This window comes from Gracilinanus agilis, chromosome 6 (assembly GCF_016433145.1).
Source record: "Gracilinanus agilis isolate LMUSP501 chromosome 6, AgileGrace, whole genome shotgun sequence".
Classification (NCBI taxonomy): Eukaryota; Metazoa; Chordata; class Mammalia; order Didelphimorphia; family Didelphidae; genus Gracilinanus; species Gracilinanus agilis.
The window spans coordinates 193270556-193292563 of record NC_058135.1 but is presented as its reverse complement, the minus strand read 5'-3'; the positions used below and the strand labels follow the sequence as shown (position 1 = coordinate 193292563).

At 34.6% G+C, this 22008-nt stretch overlaps 1 protein-coding gene across 1 annotated transcript in view; it reads left to right on the top strand.

The window, feature by feature from the left end:
• The window catches only part of ZCCHC4 (zinc finger CCHC-type containing 4), a 68503-nt gene that overhangs the window by 36962 nt on the left and 9533 nt on the right, over nucleotides 1–22008 (top strand). The window contains exons 9-12 of the mRNA XM_044680570.1: nucleotides 16993–17114; nucleotides 17368–17443; nucleotides 18525–18576; nucleotides 20283–20427. Coding sequence (XP_044536505.1) covers nucleotides 16993–17114; nucleotides 17368–17443; nucleotides 18525–18576; nucleotides 20283–20427 — 395 coding nt within the window. The remainder of the gene's footprint in view (nucleotides 1–16992; nucleotides 17115–17367; nucleotides 17444–18524; nucleotides 18577–20282; nucleotides 20428–22008) is intronic.

Below are 22008 nucleotides of genomic sequence, written 5' to 3'. Positions count from 1 at the left end.
TTTGCATATATTAAGTACATCAATGCTTTATGCATTTAATTACTCATATTAATATAATTAAATATAATGCTATTAAGATTGGTAAGGATGAAAAATACAAAGAAACTTATAAAGCAAAGCAAAAAAAAAAAAAGCAGGGCTTGAAAAGAAGACACACTAGAAATCTTATAAAATATAGCAATGTATGGAGTGCTACATCTGGAGTCAGGAAAACTGTAGTACAAATCTGACTTCAGACATTTACTAGCTTTGTGACCTTGGACAAGTCACTTAACCTCTGTCAAATAAAATAGCACCTGAAGCAGCTAGGTAGGTCTGGAGTCAAGAGGACTTAGATTCAAATGTGGCCTCAGATACTTCTTAGCTGTGTGACCCTGGGCAAGTTACTTAACCCCTTGCTGCTCTTCTGTCCTAGAACTGCTACTAAGAAGAAGGTAAGGATTTAAAAAAAAAAGTATAGCACATACCTCTATAGTAAGAATAACATGAGTTATTTGTAAAGAGCTTTTTAAACCTTTGCAATAAATGCCAACTATTAAAATTTTTCTTATTCTTAAAATGAATGAACAGTATCTTGCTGAGTATTTAAAAGGGAGTCACTAGCTTTGTGACCTTGGACAAGTCACTTTACTTCTGTCAAATAAAATAGCACCTGAAGCAGCCAGGTAGGCCTGGTGTCAACAACCCACATGAGAATGCTTTTCTTGACTCTCTTTTTACAAAAATTTTATCCTTTTCTCAAATGGAATAGGGAGGAAAAAGAGGTAGACAAAGGGAAATAGTGATTGGGTACCAAAAAGAAAGAAAAATAACAGAAAGAAAATATTCAGAGTGCAGAAAGAATCAGAGACAATCAGGACAGCCTTAAAAACTACAGGTTGTACACTTTTTTAAAAAAGTAAGTTGTTAATAATAAAGATTTACAGTTTCATTTACATTCTCTTTTTTCAATTCTACTATATAGATATCTTCTATTTCTATCAACCATGGTATTTTACACTTTGAAATTAACTTAAAGCTAAATCGTTATTAAGGAAATTTAGATAATTACATCAATGTATACTATTAATTTTTAATAAAACATTTAGTTTAAAAAATTGCATATGAGGGCAGCTGGGTGGCTCAGTGGATTGAGAGTCAGACTCAGAGATAGGAGGTCCTGGGTTCAAATGTGACCTCAGACACTTCTTAGCTGTGTGTGACCCTGGGCAAGTCACTTAACCCCCATAGCCTAGCCCTTACCACTCTTCTGCCTTAGAAACAATACTTAGTATTGGTTCTAAGACAGAAGGTAAGGATTTAAAAAAAAAATTGCATATGACCCAAAGGGCAGTTGTGGATTACTGAAAGCACTGCACAATTTCCAATCATAATTCAACTTCCTCTCTTTCTCTTCTTCAATTCTTATGGTGAGAAAAGTATAAATTTAGGGGGCATGTAAATTATAGTCATGTAAAGAACAAGTTAGTTTAATTTGACATAAGTAATTGAATGGTAAACCGTGTTGCTCTAAGTTGGTAATGGTTGATAGAAATAGAAGACATTTAAAAAACAACATATTTCAGTGACTTTGGGAAGTTTTGATTTTTAATTTGATTATTTTAATTTTGAACTTAAGTACCCTCCCTCCCAAATCGACATCTCCATCTATATAGTAGAATTGAAAAAAGAATATGTAAATGAAACTGCAAATCTCTATTAACAACTTTTTAAAAAAGTGTACAACCTGTAGCTTTTAAAGCTGTTTTGATTGTCTATGATTCTTTCTGCTCTCTGCATGTTGTTTCTTTTTTTAAATGTCTCTGGTTTCTTTTCTTTCTGTTATTTTTCTTTATTTTTGGTACCCAGTCATTATTTACCTTTGTCTACCTTTTTTTCATCCTTACTCCAGTTGAGAAAAGGATAAAATTCTTGTAAAAAAAATACTTAGAGTCATGAAAAACATTCTCATGTGAGTTGTTTCCGAAAATGCCTTTTTCTGCATCTTGAGATCATTACCCATGTCTCTGTTAAGAGGTGGGTAGCATGCTTTATCATTGCTCTTCTGGAATTATGGGTTGTCATTGCATTGATCAAAGTTTTTAAGACTTTCACATTGACTTTATGTTATTGTTTGTTTATCAGTTATTTTCCCTTTTGTGCTTACTTTACCTCCCATTTGATAAAAGTCTTTCCAGGTTTCTCTGGATCTTTCTCTTTCATTTCTTTTGATACAATAATATTCCATTATATCTATAAGCCATAATTTGTTTATTCATTCCCTAAAAGGTAGGCATTCTCTTTGTATTCAGTTTTTTGCTACTATAAAAAGAGCTCCTGTCAATATTTCCATACATATGGATCCTTTTACTCTTTCTTTATCTAGAGGGCTTGCTTTGGAATCATTGGGTCAAAGACTATATAGATAGCTGAGTGACTTTTTTTGGCATAGTTTCAAATTGTTTCTCTAGAATGGTTAGATATTTTTATCTACTTTATTGGTAATTCCCTCCTCCCTCCGGGGGAAAAAAAAACCTAAGTCTACTACTTTCATTTATTAATTGATTGAAATTTTTTTTTTGCTTTCATTTTTACTAATCTCTTTGATGTTCAGAATTTCTTCAGAGTTTTCTTGAGGTTTTTAGATTAGTTGCTTTACTGGGTTCTTTAGTTGCATGTCTTGTTCATTCATTTCTTCTTTAATTGATTGAAATTATTAAATACATAAGTTTTTTCTTTTGGTGTGCTGTCTACTTGTCATATCCTTTGATGAAATTCTCTACTGTTTTTGTGATTTTTTTTGACTCAATTCTTTGAGATTACATAATTTAGTCTCAGGTTTTATTTTTTCTTCAAAAGTTCTTTATTGAATATATTTTTTATTGCTTTGTGGTCAGTAAAGGATTTGTTTATTATTTCTGCTTTCCTTAATTTGTCTGGTATACTTTTATGTCTCAGTACTGTTATGGTTAAAGTTGAGAGACCAGTCGTGGATTTTATTATTTTATTAATTAGAAAGGAATAGGGGAGAAGAATGAAAGAGAGGGAGGAGGTAGATAACTTTTATGGAAGATTTACCCAAATCTAGCTTCCCCATTTAGCTTGCTGTTCTGCAGTAGCCATGTGGGCCACCCAGTCAATACCAGCATGGAAATTGAGAGGTCAAAAATCCAGTCTTGTCTCAGTTTATCAAACTTTATCTCCGTCCACTGACTCTTACACATTATACCTTGTGAGCCAACTGTTTCTTTCTTCTTTGCCTGGGCTGCCCAGGGGGCCATCCAGCCTGCCTCCTGCCTTTTTGTCCCCCACCTCAATTGCTGGCTTTTCCTGCTAACTACAAGGGGCACCATAGTTACAATTCTATTCTCGTTATCAAAGTCCCCTCAATAATTTCCTTCACACAATACATGGTCAGTTTTTGCAATGGTGAAATGAATGCCTGAGAATTTTGTAATGTCTTTTTTGTACCCATTTGGAAGTTGAAGAAATCTATCATCTCTAATTGTTCCAAATTTCTATCCAAGCATTCTTGTCTCTAGCTTCTTTCTTGTTTATCTTTTTGGTAGGTTGTCTAGATTTGACAGGGATATACTGAAGACCCCTCACTAATATGGATTTACCTATTTCTTTCTGAAATTTGGTTAACTTTTCCTTTAAGTAAATTCTCTTAAGAATGCCTATGTAGAATTTGTATTCTGTAATGCTTTTAAGTATAATATGATTTTCTTGCTTATTTCTTTTTATCCCCTTTTTATTTACTTTTTTAGTAACATTCCCTCCCCCCTCCCCCCCAAAAAAACCCTTTTATTTAATTGATTGGATTTTTTTTTTTGCTTTCAATTTTTGTTAAATCTCCTCTGATATTCAGAATTTCTTGAGGGTTTTTGTTGAGGTTTTTTGTTTAGTTGTTTTTCTGTCTTTTTTTTTTTAAGGTTTTTTTTCATGTCTGGTTTTACTATATTCTTGACTGAAATCATGATTACTACTATTATTTTTTAGATTTACCTGAAGTATAATGGATTCTGCTCCAACTCTTCATTTTAATTGCTTAATCTTTATGCTTCAAGTATGTTTCTTATAATTGGTATATTATAGGATTCTGCTTTCTAATCAGTTTTGCTGTCATCTTACATTTTTTGAATGAGTATGTTTTATCCATATTCATAGTTAATTGAGTATTTCTTTCTAATCCTATACTTTTATACTCTTTTCTTTTTGAACCTCATCACCTCTTTTCAGAGGAAATTTACCTGATACTTGTGCTCTATAAATGATGCTATCTGTTGTACTTATTCTCTTTCTTCTGCCTCATCATAGGTTTTTACTCTATTTTCTCTCCTTTTAAATCTGCCTTTATGCTCCTCCTGCTCTGCTAACATTGGGATTTCTTTTGCTTATGATTAAATCCTCCCATCTACTACTCCATCTTAATATATTCTTTCTCTGTAGCCAGTTCTCACTTATTTCTTTCTTGAATTTAATGCATTTCTCCAGTGTGTGTGTGTGTGTGTGTGTGTGTGTGTGTGTGTGTGTGTGTGTGTGTGATAGACAGAGACAGAAATAATGACAGAGAAAGATATTAAGAAGGAGAAGTAGTGGGAATGCATCCACTCAACTTTTCCTTTGTCTAATTCAGTTCAAAGTAAAATTCATGGGATGTCTATTCCTTTCAACCTTTTCTCTGTTTGTATTCTTTTTTTTTTTAATTTTTTAGAAAATTTTTCCATGGTTACATGATTTACGTTCTTTCTCCCCACTTCTGGCCCCCCCCCCCAATAGCCAATGTGCATTTCCTTTGGGTTTTACATGTGTCATTAATTGAGACCTATTTCCATATTATTGATAGTTGCACTAGGGTGGTCCTTTAGAGTCTACATCCTAAATCATATCCCCATCAATCCATGTGTTCAAGCAGTTGGTTTTCTTCTGCGTTTTGTTATCAAGAAGTAAATAAGGTAATCTGAGTGGGTCAACGAGGCAATTTGGGTGTGAGGAAGGATAAAGGGGATATTAGGTGATTATAAGGTGATTGGAGGAGGAATGAAGGTAAGGGAAGGTATATAGGAGATAAAGGAAATGGGTTATGTAGGAGAGGGCAGCTCAAACAGGTTTATTCCCACAGGCTTGAGACAGAGAATACAGGGAGGAAACTAGGGCCAGTAAGAAATGTTTAGGTTTTGGCTGGAGGGTTTCTCTTGTTAATTTCTAAAGTCTCTTGAGGGAGGAGTCAAGAGGGCCCCTCCCTGCCAGTCAAACTGATGGCTGGAGGAAGTCTCTGGTAGGTACTTCCTGCCAAAATGGATGCCCCCAGTTCTCTCAAGAAATAAAAAGACAATGATTCCTTTTCTCTTTAGCCCTTGTCCCAATTTTCAATACAATGATTCACCAGAGGCTTTGAGTAGGTAAGGAGGGGATTTATTAATCTCAGGTTAGTCAGAGGGAAAGGGGTTCAGGATTTTCTAACTGCTGCTAGGGAGAGGGGTGATGGTGGGGGATGAGTCACAGAGAGGTTTAGACTGAGAGAGCCTGCTCTCCCAGTCCGGAGATTTGACTGCCTTTTAAGTAAAGTCTTTATTAAATCACTAAAACTAGGGGTAAACTTGGGGGCAGCTGGGTAGCTCAGTGGATTCAGAGCCAAGCCTAGAGACAGGAGGTCCTAGGTTCAAATCTGGCCTTAGACACTTCCCAGCTGTGTGACCCTGGGCAAGTCACTTGACCCCCATTGCCTACCCTTACCACTCTTCTGCCTTGGAGCCAATACACAGTATTGACTCCAAGATGGAAGGTAAGGGTTTAGAAAAAACAAACAAACAAACAAACAAAAAAAACTAGGGGTAACTTATTTGAGGATATTCTACTTGTCTATAGAAACTAAAACCCACAGTGTTCAATTACCAAGCCCTCCCTTCCACCAAGGGCCCAAAGGAAATTCAGGGGAAGGGAAGGGAATGTAGATGGAGAGATCCAGAGAAATGGGATAGGTTTAAATTTCCCCAAGACAAATAAGCACAGGCCAAGGCCGAAGCAATTAGGCCAAAGCCAAGCCAAAAGGCCACAGCTAACAGGCTAAGCCAAAGCAAAGCCCCCAGCCACAGCAAAAGCCAGAAGGCAAAAGCCTCGTCAGTTGGAACTTCACCTCTATTTATAGCTTTAAGTTCTGTCTTTCTGAAGATTCTAAGACTTCTAACTGACTTTTTGTGACCGTTACAAATTACAGAAGCAAAAGTTTCTGTTAGCCACCTTGCATTACAGTTTCTACTCCCACAGTTCTTCCTCTGAATGTGGGTAGCGTTCTTTCTCATAAGTCCCTCAGAATTGTCCTGGATCATTGCATTGCTGCTAGTAGAAAAGTCCATTACATTTGCTTTTACCACAGTGTATCAGTCTCTGTGTACAATGTTCTTCTGGTTCTTCTCCTTTCACTCTGCATCAATTCCTGGAGGTCATTCCAGTTCACATGGAATTCCTCCAGTTCATTATTCCTTTGAGTACAATAGTATTCCATCACCAGAAGATACCACAATTTGTTCAGCCATTCCCCAATTGAAGGGCATACCCTCGTTTTCCAGTTTTTTGCCACTACAAAGAGTTCAGCTATAAATATTTTTCTACATCTTTTTATCTATGATCTCTTTGGGGTATAAACCCAGCAGTGGTATGGCTGGATTAAAAGGCAGACAGTCTTTTAGTGCCCTTTGGGCATTGCTCCAAATTGCCATCCAGAATGGTTGGATCAATTCACAACTCCACCAGGAATGCATTAATGTCCCAATTTTGCCACATCCCCTCCAACATTTATTACTTTCCTTTGCTGTCATGTTAGCCAATCTGCTAGGTATGAGATGATACCTAAGAGTTGTTTTGATTTGCATTTCTCTAATTGTAAGAGATTTAGAACACTTTTTCATGTGCTTATTGATAGTTTTGATTTCTTTATCTGAAAATTGCCTATTCATGTCCATTGCCCATTTATCAATTAGAGAATAGCTTGATTTTTTGTACAATTGATTTAGATCCTTATATATTTGAGTAATTAGACCCCTGTTAGAGTTTTTTGTTATAAAGATTTTTTTCTAATTTTGGTTGCATTGGTTTTGTTTATACAAAACCTTTTTAATTTAATGTAATCAAAATTATTTATTTTACATTTTTTAATTTTTTCTAACTTTTGCTTGGTTTTAAAATCTTTCCTTTCCCAAGATCTGACTAGTATAGTATTCTGTGTTTGCCTAATTTACTTATAGTTTCCTTTTTATTCATGTCATTCACCCATTCTGAATTTATCTTGATGTAGGGTGTGAGATGTTAATCTAGACCCAATCTCTCCCATACTATTTTCCAATTTTCCCAGCAGATAGTGGATTTTTGTCCCAAAAGCTGGGCTCTTTGGTTTTACTATAGACTGTCTTGCAGACGTCACTTACCCCAAGTCTATTCCACTGATCCTCTCTTCTGTCTCTTAGCCAGTACCATATCGTTTTGATGATCACTGCTTTATAGTATAGCTTAATATCTGGTACTGCTAGGCCACCTTCCTTCACATTTTTTTTTTCATTTTTTCCCTTGATAGTCTTGATTTTTTTGTTCTTCCAAATGAACTTTGTTTTTTCTAATTCAGTAAAAAAGTTTCTTGGTAGTTTGATAGGTATGACACTAAATAAATAAATTAATTTGGGTAGGATGGTCATTTTTATTATGTTAGCTCATCCTACCTATGAGTAATTAATGTTTTTCCTATTGTTTAGATCTAATTTTAATTGTGTGGAAAGTGTTTTGTAGTTATGTTTGTATAATTCCTGTGTTTGTTTTAGCAGATAGACTCTGTTTTCTTTTCATACTGTGCACTCCTATTATAGGAGACATTGTGATTCCCTCCTCTTCCTTTATTCCTCCCAAGTATTGCTTCTCAGGATCTTTTTTGAAGACAAAAAAGGCAAAAAACTGCCATGGGCCCCTCTTTCTCTGTGACTTTTGAAAACATTTAGAATTCTGAAATGTTACTTCTTTTTTCCTATTAGCAAGTAAACAATTCATCCTTCCATTACCCCTTCCAATTAATCAAATTGATGGACTTTGGCAGTGGGCAATAAGGGGCAGTAATAGGAACAGGACCCTCATGCTCTGAAATTTGGTATGTCTCAGTAGTGAGCACTAGTTAAACATCCACTGCAAAATCTGTAGTTTCAGCATTAATCAAGCATGAATTGTGAAATCTGTATTGTGGATCTGTTACCCATTCTGTATCATCAATCACCTATACTGGATCTGTAATGTTCGGTACCAGTTACCAGCCTTGTGCCTAATCTACTTATTCTTTTTTATTAATTATTCAGATTGTCTTTTATTTACATTAATTCTTAACTGTTTGGGCCATGTTGTATCTGCCCCCTGTGACTCCCCTGCCCCATTTTCCCATTCCAGAAGGGTAGTGATACCTCTCCTACTCTGACAAATGATGACAGGTAGACAATGGGGGGAATGTGGGATCTGTGCACTAAGGGCTCTGGCATTCCAGAAGGAGCCCCATAACCCTTGCCTGCTCCTTGTTACTTATGATGTATGTGTCAAACCCCAAACCACATGTCCCCCTGAATTTGGCCAGGGCCGTTTTCCAGGGTTTTGGGGCTGTATTGAGAAAAGGTGATTTCTCTGGAAGCTTCTAGACTCGAATATATGTGCCAACCCCAATCCATACTTGGGGATGCTTCTCCACTATCTGCTGGGCTACTCCATCAGCTCCAGAGCTGCTACTCTGCACCTAGAGATTCTGTCTGCATCTGCTATTGTGTCAGCTCCAGAGAGGTTACTCTATTGGCCCCAAGCTACCTGATTAGCCCCTAGGCCTATGGTGGTGAACCTGTGGTCCGCGTGCCAGAGAGGGCACTCAGAGTGTTTGTTCTCTATGGGCACACACACCATCACCCCAGCACAAAGTGTACCAGCATTCGTTAATAGAAAGCCAGAGGATTGTGGGGCAGACTGTTCCCCTCTGCTTCTCTAGGATGCCTGAGGACATTCCTCATATGTCTAGTCCCTCTAAAAGATTCACCATCATGGCTCTAGGCTGTTCCACCAGCCACCCTAAACCTCTTCTTAAAATAAAATTCTTTTCTTACTTCTGGATTGAATGGAATTTGAGTCTCCTGGTCGTGAGGGGAGACTCTGCTATTTGGGTATGTTTCTCCCATAGCAAAATATGTGCATTTTCTATGTTTCTCCCATCTTATGCATTTCCATTTCAAAATGTCTGCATAGTTCTGGACTTTTTATCAGGGAAGCTTGGAAATCTGTTTCATTAAAGGCTCATTTTATGTATGATTATACTATTTTTCCCAATAGCCTATTTTTTGTCATAAGCCTTTTTCTTTTGTCTTTTGGAAAATAGCTAGTTCTTGTTTAACATTAAATGGACCCTTCTTTAGACCTCCCCTGCCCTTTGCATGGCTCCATCTGACACCTTGGCCAGAGCAGCTTCAGGACATGAGTGGAGGAACTGTGATATAACCACTACTCCTGCTAACATACCATGGTAGCCCAAGAGCTGGAGCCTGGTTCTGATGTCTACCCACTAGGCTGTCAGATTTGTGTAAAGTGAGAACTATTTATATATTTGTTCCAGGTTCTCTTCTCCTTTACAGTACTTGAGAGATCCTGGCTGTGACTCCTTTAATATACAATCTTTTTTTTTTTTTTTTTTTTTTTTTTTTTTTTTTTTTTTTTTTGCAGAGGGGTACTACTTGCAGTATTTTTTTCTTTGAGGTTATGAATTTTGATTATGATATTCCAGGGAGTTTTCATTTTGAGTTTTCTATTAGAAGGTGATTGTTGCGTTCTTTCTGTTTTCCCTTTGTTTTCTGGTTCTTTAAAAAAATTTTTTTTCTATTAACATGAATTTATTTTTTTTTCCTACAACCTTTCTTTCAATTAAAATGTAAAAAACAAAAGTAAAGAAAAACAAGCCCTGTAATAAATATACAGTCATGCAAAACAAATTTTTGTTGTTTATGTCCAGAAATGTATGACTCATTCTGAATCTTGAATCTATCATAACTCTCTCTGGTGGTAAGTAATAGATCATCATTGGAAACATGATTGGTTATTCCATTGATAAGAGATCTAAAGTCTTTAAAGTTGTTTTTCATTATAGTGTTAGTATCATATGAAATGTTCCCCTGACTTTGATCCCTTCACTCTTCATCAATTCATACAGGTCTTTCCTGCTTTCCCTGAGCCTGTTTCTTTCCACATTTGTCATTACACAGCAATATTCCATTTCATCCAAATACCCAAATTTGTTTTGCCATTCTCTAGTGGATTTGCCATATGGTTTTAAGAGAACTGGAGTTTTCGTATATAATTTCTAGAAATATGGTACCCAAGCTTTTTAATTCTAGCTGTGATTTTCAGTTAGTTTAATGATTCTTAGATTATCCTTCCTTGGTCAGTTGTTCTTGATAATATATTTTATGTATTCTTCGGTTTTGATATTTCTGTTTGTGTTTGGCTCATTCTAATATTCATAGTTCAATTGTTAGGTAAGGTCTAGGGGCTTTTCTTGGGACGGACTCTGCTCTCCTACTTCTGGATTACATGAATAGGCCCCATTTGATCTTGAATTTATTGGATAAGATGAGGCTGGAATCCTACAGCAGTCATCCAACCTTGTCTCCTTCTGTAGTTCAGGCCCAGGCTTCCTGGCTTGGGATGAGAGTGCCTAGATGAGGGTTAGAATGGGCCTGCCTGGAATTGGGTCAGGCTGGGGCTCCATGGACACTGCTCTGGCTATCTCCTGCTCACTGAGCTATTCTGACTTTGCCTTCTCCCTTTCCTGGTGTACCTCTGTAGATGGGCTTCAGCAGTATTCTGGCCATCCTTTTGTTTAGACCTGGACTAGATAGAGGAATTTATAACTGATTCTCTTTGGTTTTCTTTACCATTGTTCAATGTAGTATATTTTTTTAGACCTTTACTGGGGATGTTTATGTAAAGATCTGGGATCTTGTAGGTCCTAATATACTATTATTATTCCATAATTCTCTACCAAAATACTTTAGGACCTTTTGAAGACCCTAAAAACTTAGGTATCTAGAATGAGGTAGGGTACAATTTTGATTTCAGTAAATCTAATTAATAGCATATTTCAGTTGAAATATCTGAATAAAATTAGAATTAAAAATTAGGAGTCAGAGTGGTTTTTATGTTTTTATTCTCGAATAGAGCTTCATCACATTAATTGGTTCCATTGGGTGAAATTTTCTCTTTGTAAAAGCCTCTCATCATCACTGTGAATGAAATGTCAAGGATAATGGAGGGAAAAATGGTGTATCAGCATCACCAGTAGTGATATGCAATTTGTAAAATGGTGTCTGCTTTCCTGCCCTTCCATAGGAGGCTCATTTTTGTAGCTCAGGCTATGAAATATGGATGTATGTTAGAGGTACATTAATTTTCTCTAGCAGCATGCATTTTACATCCCATATGTTTATGGTTAATTAGTACAACAACATCACATTTAAAAATAATAATAATCGCAATTAGGTTATGCAAAACTGTGCAATCAACCACTTTCCAGACACATACATTCTTTGACTCCTTGGGTAACCATAAAGAAATTTCCCTCTTTTTTTCCCCTTTCTTCCATCTGTTTTCTTTTGTATTGCATGGAACTTGTCATATACTAAGATCTATTGCCTTTCTTAAATTTCATTTTCCATTGCTTCATAAGCTTTGGAAAACCTTCTTAAGAAGACCATTTTTTCTTGTTGTTTGCTTTGATATGTATACATGTTTAGAACAACTTTGGCATTTGAGATTAGCCAAGATATATATACTTCCTATAAATATGAATATTTTTAAAAGAAAAATTATTTAGATTTTAAACTTTTTGGTTATGTGTGTATATATTTTGAAGTAAAATTATTTAATTCAGTAAAATTTTTTGAGGGAAAGTATGTTTTTATTTTAGTCTCTAAGAGGTAAAAGTAGTTGGCCTTATTTAAAGTATATGTTAATCTTTTGGTGTTTGCTGTAAATAAAAAAGAGAGAAAAATCTGTTCTCTTTATGCAATCAGATGCTTTGGTGATGCTTTTACATCTGCATTAAGCTGGGATTGGTAGAATTACCACTCCTCATACCCTTTTTTAATAAAGAGATGAAACATTAGATAGGATCATAGGATTTAGGGCTAGTAGAGATCATAGGGATGATTTAGTCCAAGCCTTTCATTTCAGATGGGGATACTGAGGCTCATAAAAAATAAATGACATTTTCTACAGTCTCACAGACTCCAAATCCATTGCTAGTCCTAGTCTATCACATTGCTTCAAGGTGATTTTAACCAATACTGGTGATTTGCAGATTCAGCACTTCATTCAGCCATGGAAAATGGAGCAGGAGCAAGTTTGGAGTCTTTAGTCATAAAAACACTGGAGTACTTATAATCGACCCCCAAGTTACAAATAAGTTGTTTTCCAGCATTTCATTCGTAAGTCAGTTCTTAACTTGGAAGTATTTTTTCATGACCCATAGGACCAATGTTGTATGTGTCTATGTATTGTATGATTGTAGATAGGTATATACATATGTGTATGTACATATAAATACCCACGTGTGGAGTATGTATATACATATACTTTATGTGATTATGTATAACTTATTTGATGATATAATTTATATAATTTATTTACAATTCATATATGTATATATATATATATATATATAACTCTGCCCTCCCCCCTACACACACACACACACACTCTCTCTCTCTCTGTCTCTCTCTCTCACATTTCAAGACCAGCAAACAGAAAATATAATGTACTTCAAGTCTGGTATTAATGGTGTCATGGACCACTGCTTAGAATAATGTTTCTGTGGAAAAATGTATTCTCAGGTGAGCCACAGGATGCCAGTGACACATGCCCCCCAGGTTCCAGCCCTTTGGCCCTGATTTAGGGAATGTGATTCTTTCCCCTTTCCCCTCATCTTTGGTCCTAGCATCACAAATCGTCTAACTAGCACTGAGTCAAAGTTAGAAGCGAAGTCATTTTGAATGTGGCTTTGGGCGAGGGCTTGAATAGAAGCATGTGGTGGGAGTCAGGGTTTGTGACTATGTAGTGGGGCATATGNTATATATATATACATATATATATATATATATATATATAACTCTGCCCTCCCCCCTACACACACACACACACACTCTCTCTCTCTCTGTCTCTCTCTCTCACATTTCAAGACCAGCAAACAGAAAATATAATGTACTTCAAGTCTGGTATTAATGGTGTCATGGACCACTGCTTAGAATAATGTTTCTGTGGAAAAATGTATTCTCAGGTGAGCCACAGGATGCCAGTGACACATGCCCCCCAGGTTCCAGCCCTTTGGCCCTGATTTAGGGAATGTGATTCTTTCCCCTTTCCCCTCATCTTTGGTCCTAGCATCACAAATCGTCTAACTAGCACTGAGTCAAAGTTAGAAGCGAAGTCATTTTGAATGTGGCTTTGGGCGAGGGCTTGAATAGAAGCATGTGGTGGGAGTCAGGGTTTGTGACTATGTAGTGGGGCATATGCTAGAAAAGAAAGAAAAGAAAGGGACTGGAGGGGATGGCTGGTCAGGGAGAAGTCATTATGAGATGTGATAGAGAGGGATAGAATATAGCCACGTTGCATAGTCTCCCTTTTCTCCTTCCCATTCGCAGATGCTGACTCTGCCATAGTCCTTCTGGCAGTGTTTAAGAAGGTATAGGAACAGCGGTGGAATGTGATTTTTTTTCCTTTCCCCTAAGCTTTAGTTCTAGCATCTCAAATCCTCTTTCTAACTAGGACTATGTCAAAGTTAGAAGTGAAGTCACATTGAATAAGATTTGTTTTTCTTTTATCTCTTCCTGGACTGTTACCTAGCTCTCTTTGTCTACTTCAGTGTTTTTTTTTGTTTTGTAATTTTATGTTGTTTCCTCATATATTCTTGAAATCTGATCAGAGATATTTTGCACAAAGATATTTCACTCAGCTGTTAGTTCCATTTCCTAACCTAGCTGCATTGATTTTGTTTGCGCAAAAGCTTCCATTATATGTAAGTGAAATGGTTTATTTTATCATTTACATTTTCCTTAGTCTTTTGTCAAGTTAAAAAAATTTTCCCTGTATTTATAGTAGTAAAAAGTAGGTGATTTTGTTCTTTTCTGTTTTTCTTATGGGGAGATCTTATATATTCATGTTCTTGTATCCCTTTTGATTTTGTCACATGTGCTTTAAGTAGCTGATCTGAACCTAATTTTTCCCAAATCTATTCCAATTTCCCCAGAAGTTCTCATTAAATAGAAAGTTATTCCCCAAATAGTTTATATTCTTGAGTTTGTTGAACACTGAGTTATTGAATTAATTTGCTTCTGAATCTTGCATTTCTTATCTCTTCTATTAATCTACTTTTTAATTTTTTAAACATTACCAAATAGCTTTCATCAGTATTGCTTTATAATATCATTTGATCTTTGAAAGTGCTATCATTTCTAAATTTCTGCTCCTCCAACCCTGTTATTTCCCTTGAGATTCTAGGCTTTTTGTTCTTCCAAAATAATTTTACTGTTGCTTTATCTTAGCTGTATAAAATATCCTTTTGGTACTTTAGAGAGCACTCAATCTATAATTGAATTTAGGTTATATCATCATCACTACTGCCATTATTATCAAAACTAACATTTATATGGTACTTTAAGGTTTGCAAAGTGCTTTACAAATAGAACTTGTTTCATCCTCATAACAATCTTTTGAGGTAGGTGCAATTATTATCCCCATTATAGGCAAGGAAACTGAGGCAGAGATTAATTAACGTACCAATTTATAGTCTTTAAGGCTAGAATTGAATCTAGGTTTTCTTGACTCTAGGTCCAGCATTTTATCCATTGCTCTGTCTACCTGTCTGTGTATATCCTAATGATTTTGATATATTGATGAGCCTAAACATGAGTGATACTTTTCCTCCAATTATTTGAGTTATTTCTTTAAAAAGTATTTTACTCCTGTCTTTAGTACACCTTGATTGATTGACTCCCAGTCGTCTTATGCATTTTATAATTATTTTGATTGGGGTTTCCCTTTCTAGAATTTCCTCTAGGATTTTGTTATTGCTATATAGAAATACTATTGATTTTTGTATCCTTCTGCTTTGATGAAGCCATTAATTATTTCTCTTCTTTGCTATTGCATGTGGGTTTTTTAAATAAACCAACATGCCTGCAAATAGGGAGAATTTTTAGCTCCCTTTTGTCAAAGTGTATGCTTTTGTCTTGTTTTATTGATATCAACTAATATTTCTGGAACCAGATCACATAATAGTGGGGACAGAGGAGGCATTGCTACTTTTCCTTTTTATTTATTGAGAAAGAATGTATTGCTTTCTTTTTGTAAATAATACTAGCTTTGGTTTTATGTAGATGCTTTTTATTAAATAGACTCTGACTCACAGCTTTTTTACAGTTTTACCATTAATGAGTATTGGTTAAAGGCATTTTATTTGCATCTATTGATTTAATCATTTGTTTGGGGAATATTTTTGTTTTTGATATGATTATGATAATTATTTTTTTAATATTGACCTAAGGGGCAGTATGATATAGTTGATAGACAACTAGATTCAAAGTTAGGATAATTTAACAGGTTCAAGCCATGCCTCCAATGCTTAGTATATTGACTGTGTGACCCCATGCAAGTCACTTAAGCTTTTAATGCAGCCAAGCAACTCTAATACCAGGCTATAGAGACAGTGCTAATCTGCATTGTGATGAAATCACAAGTTGAAAAAAAGACAGAACCATTTTTGAATACCTGGTATAATTAATCAGTATTATTAATTAACATTTACTATGTGACATTTACTGTAATATGCCTTGGAGATACTGAAAAAACGCAAAAAAATTTGTATCTCCCCTCAAGGAGCTCACATTCTGAAGGAAAAAGTCAGCCTGCAAATAACTATGTATATACATGAGACCTATAAGATGTACTTAGAAGGTATTTTCAGAGGGAAAGCCCTCACAGCAGGAGAGACAAGACAAGAAATATAACTTTTGTTCAAAGTTATATATGTGTGTGTGTGTGTGTGTGTGTGTGTATCATAGTCACACATTTTCACATCTGTCTTGTAGTTTTGGGGTCCATGAAAATGAATGGGGGAAAATTGAATTTTTATTTTCACTAATATCTAAGTAAAATCTAGCATTTCTTTTAGTTTAAAAAAAATTTTATTCTAAAAAGAAATCCCTAGGCATTACCAGACTTCTAAAGGGGTCCATGACACACACAAAAAAGGTTGAGAACCCCTGCTGTAGATTTTTTTGCCAGGATTTTATTTGATCATTTTTATATTCATTAAGGCTATTGATCAGTAGTTCTCTTTCCTTTGCTGTATACCTTCCTGGTTTAGGTGTCAGGACCATATTTGTCTCATAAAAGGAATTGGATAGAATGTTTTCTTTCTTGATTTATGAGATTAATTTGTGAAGCACAAGTACTCTTTCTTCAAATGTTTGATAAAATTCATGTTACTTTATCTGGACCAGGGTTTTTAAAATTTTCAACAAAAAGCTGGGATTTTCTGCAATTAGAGTTCATTTGTTAATTCTTTAAAAATCTCAGCAAGTAGAAAAAATTTTAAAGCTTAAATATTGAAGGTGCAGCATTGGATTTTAATTCAGATGAACTCTTGGGTTCAAATCTCAACTTGTCCATTTATCATCTGTTACATCATTCAGTTCCTTAACCTTTCTCCTTCTATTAAAAAAAATATTTTAACATGTCTTAATGACATTTCATTGAACCTTAGGTCTCCTTGTCACCAGATTTAAAATGAACTGTCGCTTTTTTCATTTTTATGTAATGTAATGGCTTTTATTTAATTTGTTATTAACTATTTTTACTTTATTTAAACTTTATTGTACTATTTCTATACTCATTTGTTGATTTCAATAACAATATGTTATTTAAGTAATTATGCTTACATTCTCAAATTTCTAGGTAGATTATGATAATCATACACTTTATAAACATGGAAAAACGGGACGAAAACAGTCTCCTGTGCGTATTTTCACCAATATTCCTCCCAACAAAATAATTCTTCCAGCAGAAGAAGGGTACAGGTAAGGGTATGAAGGGGACTCAAGTTTTCTTGATCCATTGCAATTATACATTTAAGTTTAATAACTATTTTTGGTTACCTACTCATTTATAATGGATTTATCCTTTTAAACTTGAATTGTTCAATTTCATTTTTAAATGAATTTGTAGATCACTCACTTGATATGAATAGTGTTTCATATAAATGCTATGCATGTACCATATAGATACTCAATAAATATTTGTAACTGACTGTCTTAAATTAATTCTTTCTAGGTTTTGTACTATGTGTCAGCGTTATGTTTCTTTAGAAAACCAACACTGTGAGATCTGCAATTTATGTACATCTAAGGTAAGGTGTTTCAGGTAGTTGAAATGCATTTGTGTGTGTGTGTGTGTGTGTGTGTGTGTGTGTGTGTGTATATATATATATGTATATATATGCATATGTATAGAAACATATTTGTTATGGTTAATGTGTATAATAGGTATGTACAAAACATGTAAAATTTGATATTTATATGGTTAAGTAACTATTTTTTAAACCCTTTCCTTCCATCTTAGAATCAATTTTATGTATTGGTTCCAAGGCAGAAGAGCGGTAAGGGATAGGCAATGGGGGTTAAGTGACTTACCCAGGGTCACACAGCTAGGAGGTGTCTGAGGCCAGGATCTCCCCTGTGTAGGTTTGGCTCTCCATCCACTGAGCCCCCCCAGCTGCCACTTGAGCAACTATTTTTTGTTATGTATTGAGGAATTCAATAGAATTTTACAACATACCTAATAGCAAAGACAAAAATTGTGGAACTTACTGTAGTACCATATTCAAAATGGTTGATAGCTGATAATAATAATGACTATGTTTGTGCTCTAATAAAATAACATTTTCTTTAGGAAGTTGTCATGTCCTGAAATTGGATCTTAAAAATAACAAGCAAAACTAGATTATATAGTAAAGGCACAATAAGTACTTATGACTCTCTCTTAAATGAATAATACATCTATTATATTGGTAGAGTAGACCTATAGAAACATTGAAGTTTATATCATGTAGTTAATATCGTGTTACATGTAATATTGAGTCATTATATGTGACTAGTATACCATATACTTCATAAGAATACATATTCTTTTAATTTGTGCTGAATTTATCTGCAAGCATTTTTTTCGGTAAAAATAAATCATAGTATATTTTAAATTTGTGTACATAAGATCCTCTCAATTTTAAAAATATAATAGATGTTATTGTTATATTCATACTTTGATCAGTCAGCAGGTGAGTGTAGTTTTCATTGTAAATCCTGGGAGAGTTAAAAATAGATATGAATGAACAAGACATTGTATTTTGTAAGATTTATTTTGATTTCTATTGGTAAATTTAACACACTTATGCCAACTAAATAACGTCATTTCGAAAAAATTATTTTCGGTAGGATGGCAGGAGGTGGAAGCATTGCTTTCTTTGCAAAAAATGTGTTAAGCCATGTAAGTACTAGAGAACATTTTTTCTTTGAGAGATTATAATTTTATTTAATTTGTTATTCACCTAGTAATAATACAAATATTCACCTAAAAATTAAATCATCTTCTTTGGTTGTCTCTACAGTATGACATTTTCTTATAGTTTGTATCTGTAGTGGAGACTGAATATAATGAGCACTTTAGACTGAGCCCAAAGTGAACCCCTTTTTCAAAGTACATAATAAATTTTGAAAATTTAGGTTCCAGTGTATTGATGGCTTTGAATATATTTGGATCAGTTGATCCAAATATATTCAAGGCAGCCTTGGTACACTGGAACCAAATTTTTATGAAGCTTCTCTAAATTGTGTGAGGTAGTAATTGAGAGCCACAAATAATCTATTTTATTGCCTCTCTGCAGTCACCCAAGGAGGTGACCCTGGTTTCTGAAAAACTATGATCCTGAATCCCAGAATCTGATAAATTCTACCAAGATGGAAATCTTTTAGGGGTAGACCTAAAGACCAGTTTAGCTAATTACCAATAGGCTCATCAGTAGGTAACTTTTTTTTTTTCAATTTAAAATGTAATGCTTGATGCATTTAAAAAGTTTTATAGTATGTTGCTTCATTTAGACAATTTTTTTATTTTGTTCTAGAACGAGTTTGTTCACTGTTGCTGATCAGCCACTTGTTTGAAACTTATAGTGTTAGAGATTTTGCTTGAGAAACTAAGAGATTAAGTGACTTGCCCATAATTACACAGCTAGTATGAATTAGAAGCCAGGATTTTCTAAATTAAAGACTGGCTCTATATCCACTATGCCACTTCTTTTTTTATTTTCTTAATAGAAAAATAAGTAACTTAGACACTTGAAGACCTCTGTGTTATTTGACATTATTGTGGTAAAAAATTTAGGGTTTTTATGACTATTTTCTTTTTTTTGGTGTGAATTTAATTATTTCAAACATTTCAATACACAAAACACTGGAGAGTATTGTATGAGAAACTGAAATTCTGTACAGATTTTTTTAATATATGTAGAAATTCTGATATATAACATGTAATTATAATCTTTTGACTAGGTAGTACAAAATTGTTCTATGTATTTGTCTCCTTCTTTACTCCTTTTTTTCTTTTGTACATTAAAAATGCTTTCTTGATACCATTATTTTTATATCTATTATTACCGACTAACTTTTCCCCCTCAAATTGCATTTTTCCTTTTGAATAGAGCTATATTATGTATGTGTGATGTGTGTATATGCATATTTAGTGTTTAACTATACATGCATATATACATATACTCGCACATATACAAATATACACATATACCTACATATACATATGTGTGGATGAATATATTGTGTATGTTTCATCTTCATTTTATGAAGTCAAACCAACTGATTATTTGTCAATGTCAATAGGACATTTGTTTCCATTTTCGGTGATTGTGATGGCCTTTCAGTGTTCCCTTGTAACTAATGATACTTTGGAGGGAATGTTTCTGGCTTGGTTAGAGTTAAATACAAAGTATGGCCAGAAAACATAGTAAAGCCTGTTTTATCTACATGGGATTCTAATCTATAATCACAGCACTGTACTCTAAATAAGAGAATAAATGACCTGGTTACTCTGTTGTTTACGTTAGAATATCATTTAGCATTTGTTAAAATTCAACAAACTATTAAATTGGAATTGTATTCTAAAATCTAGTTTTTGTTTTGCAGCTTGGATTCACTGCAGCATTTGCAATTACTGTGCACTTCCAAATCATTCATGTGCGGGTGCTAAAGATGGTTGCTTTATATGTGGCGAGGCAGATCACAAACGTACTACATGTCCTAATTCCTCTGCACCAAAAAGAGCTAACAAGTTAGTTGAATTATTTTGCTTACTTTAAAAAAAAAAAGACAATATAATATGCCTAATTTTCTCATGTAATTTTGTAAGGATAGCCAGAAAATTATTCATTGGTCATGAAACTTATACATGTTAAATCAACTGTTTCTAGAATTATTTATGAGAAGATGTTAAATATTTTTTCATATAGTTTTATTATAATTACTTGCATAATCAGAAGATGGAAACTGGGTTATGTCTTCAGCAATCTTAAAGTATGTATGCCGATTCTTTAAGTCAGCTTATTTTTATTCTTTCTATACTTTTCCTTTTATTTTTTCCTCCCACCCCCAAATGTCTCTTTTCTCTCTTCTTCCCAGCCCTGTTTTGCTAATAAGTTAACAATGGAATGTTATAGTAATGGCAATAAGCTACTTAGGAAAAATAAAACCTCATTATTTCAGCTAAGTACCTGCTAAACTCGTATCTTAGTTTGTAGAAACATGGAATATTTTTAGACCTGCAGAGGACTGTAGAAGTCATGTTACTCAGCCTTATTCAAAGTTTCTTGAGATATGACAACTTTGTTTGAAAACTCTGATTCTTAATATCAAGCAATATCCAAAAGAAAGATGTTTCTACTTAAATTTGTGTTTTTGTTGAGGACACTGCTGTTTTTCCAGACTCCTATGTTTGTAACCTCAGTTTTATACTCAATTTGTTGTTGTCCTTCATTCCACACTGACCAAATCTTGTCATTTCTACTTCCATAATATCACTCATGCCTGTCTGTTTACCTGCACTTATGTAGCCACCCCTTCCTTATTCAAACCCTCATGATCTCCCATTGGGACTTTTAGTGGTCTCTTCATTGGTCCCCTTATCTGAAGCCTGTTCCTACTTCAGTCTCTATTCCACCTAGCTGCCAAAGTTATTTTCTTGTGGATTTCTCATTTTACATTATTGTCTTTCCCATAGTTTACAATTCAGCCAAACTGTCCTTATTTCTATTTTTTTTCCTACATCCCATTTTACACTTTTCCCATCTTTGCACCAGCATGCCTGGAATGTGATCCCTTATCATCTCTATTTCATAAAATCCCTCATTTCCTTGAATGGTCAGCCCAGGTACCACCTCCATGAAGCCTTTCTCTGCCTGCCCTCCCTGACTACCTCGTATGTATGTCGCACTTATTTTGTTTTTCGTCTGGAAATACTTCTAAGTATAAATATAATTAGTCTCCATTCATAGGATAGGCACCTCTTTAGAGCAAGGAGTGTTCCTTTTGTTCTTTTTGTTTTTCCAGTGCTCAGTGCAGTGCCTAACACATAGGCACTGTGTGTTTAATCACTGCGAGTTGACTGACTGCTATATGCTCACTAAAGTTATTCATCACTGTCACAGATTCTAGATCAAAGAAGATTGTTCATAGATGGTGAAAACTTCCAGATGCTCCTAGTTTTAGTTTATATTATAGTAAGAACTCCCTTTACATTGCAGATCCTTTTCCTAAATGAAATCGATAATCATCCAAAAATGTTAAGATTTATCTAGAAGTAGTTATATAGCTATGTACATAGATACCTGTTTCTCTCTCTAGAAAAAGATCTATC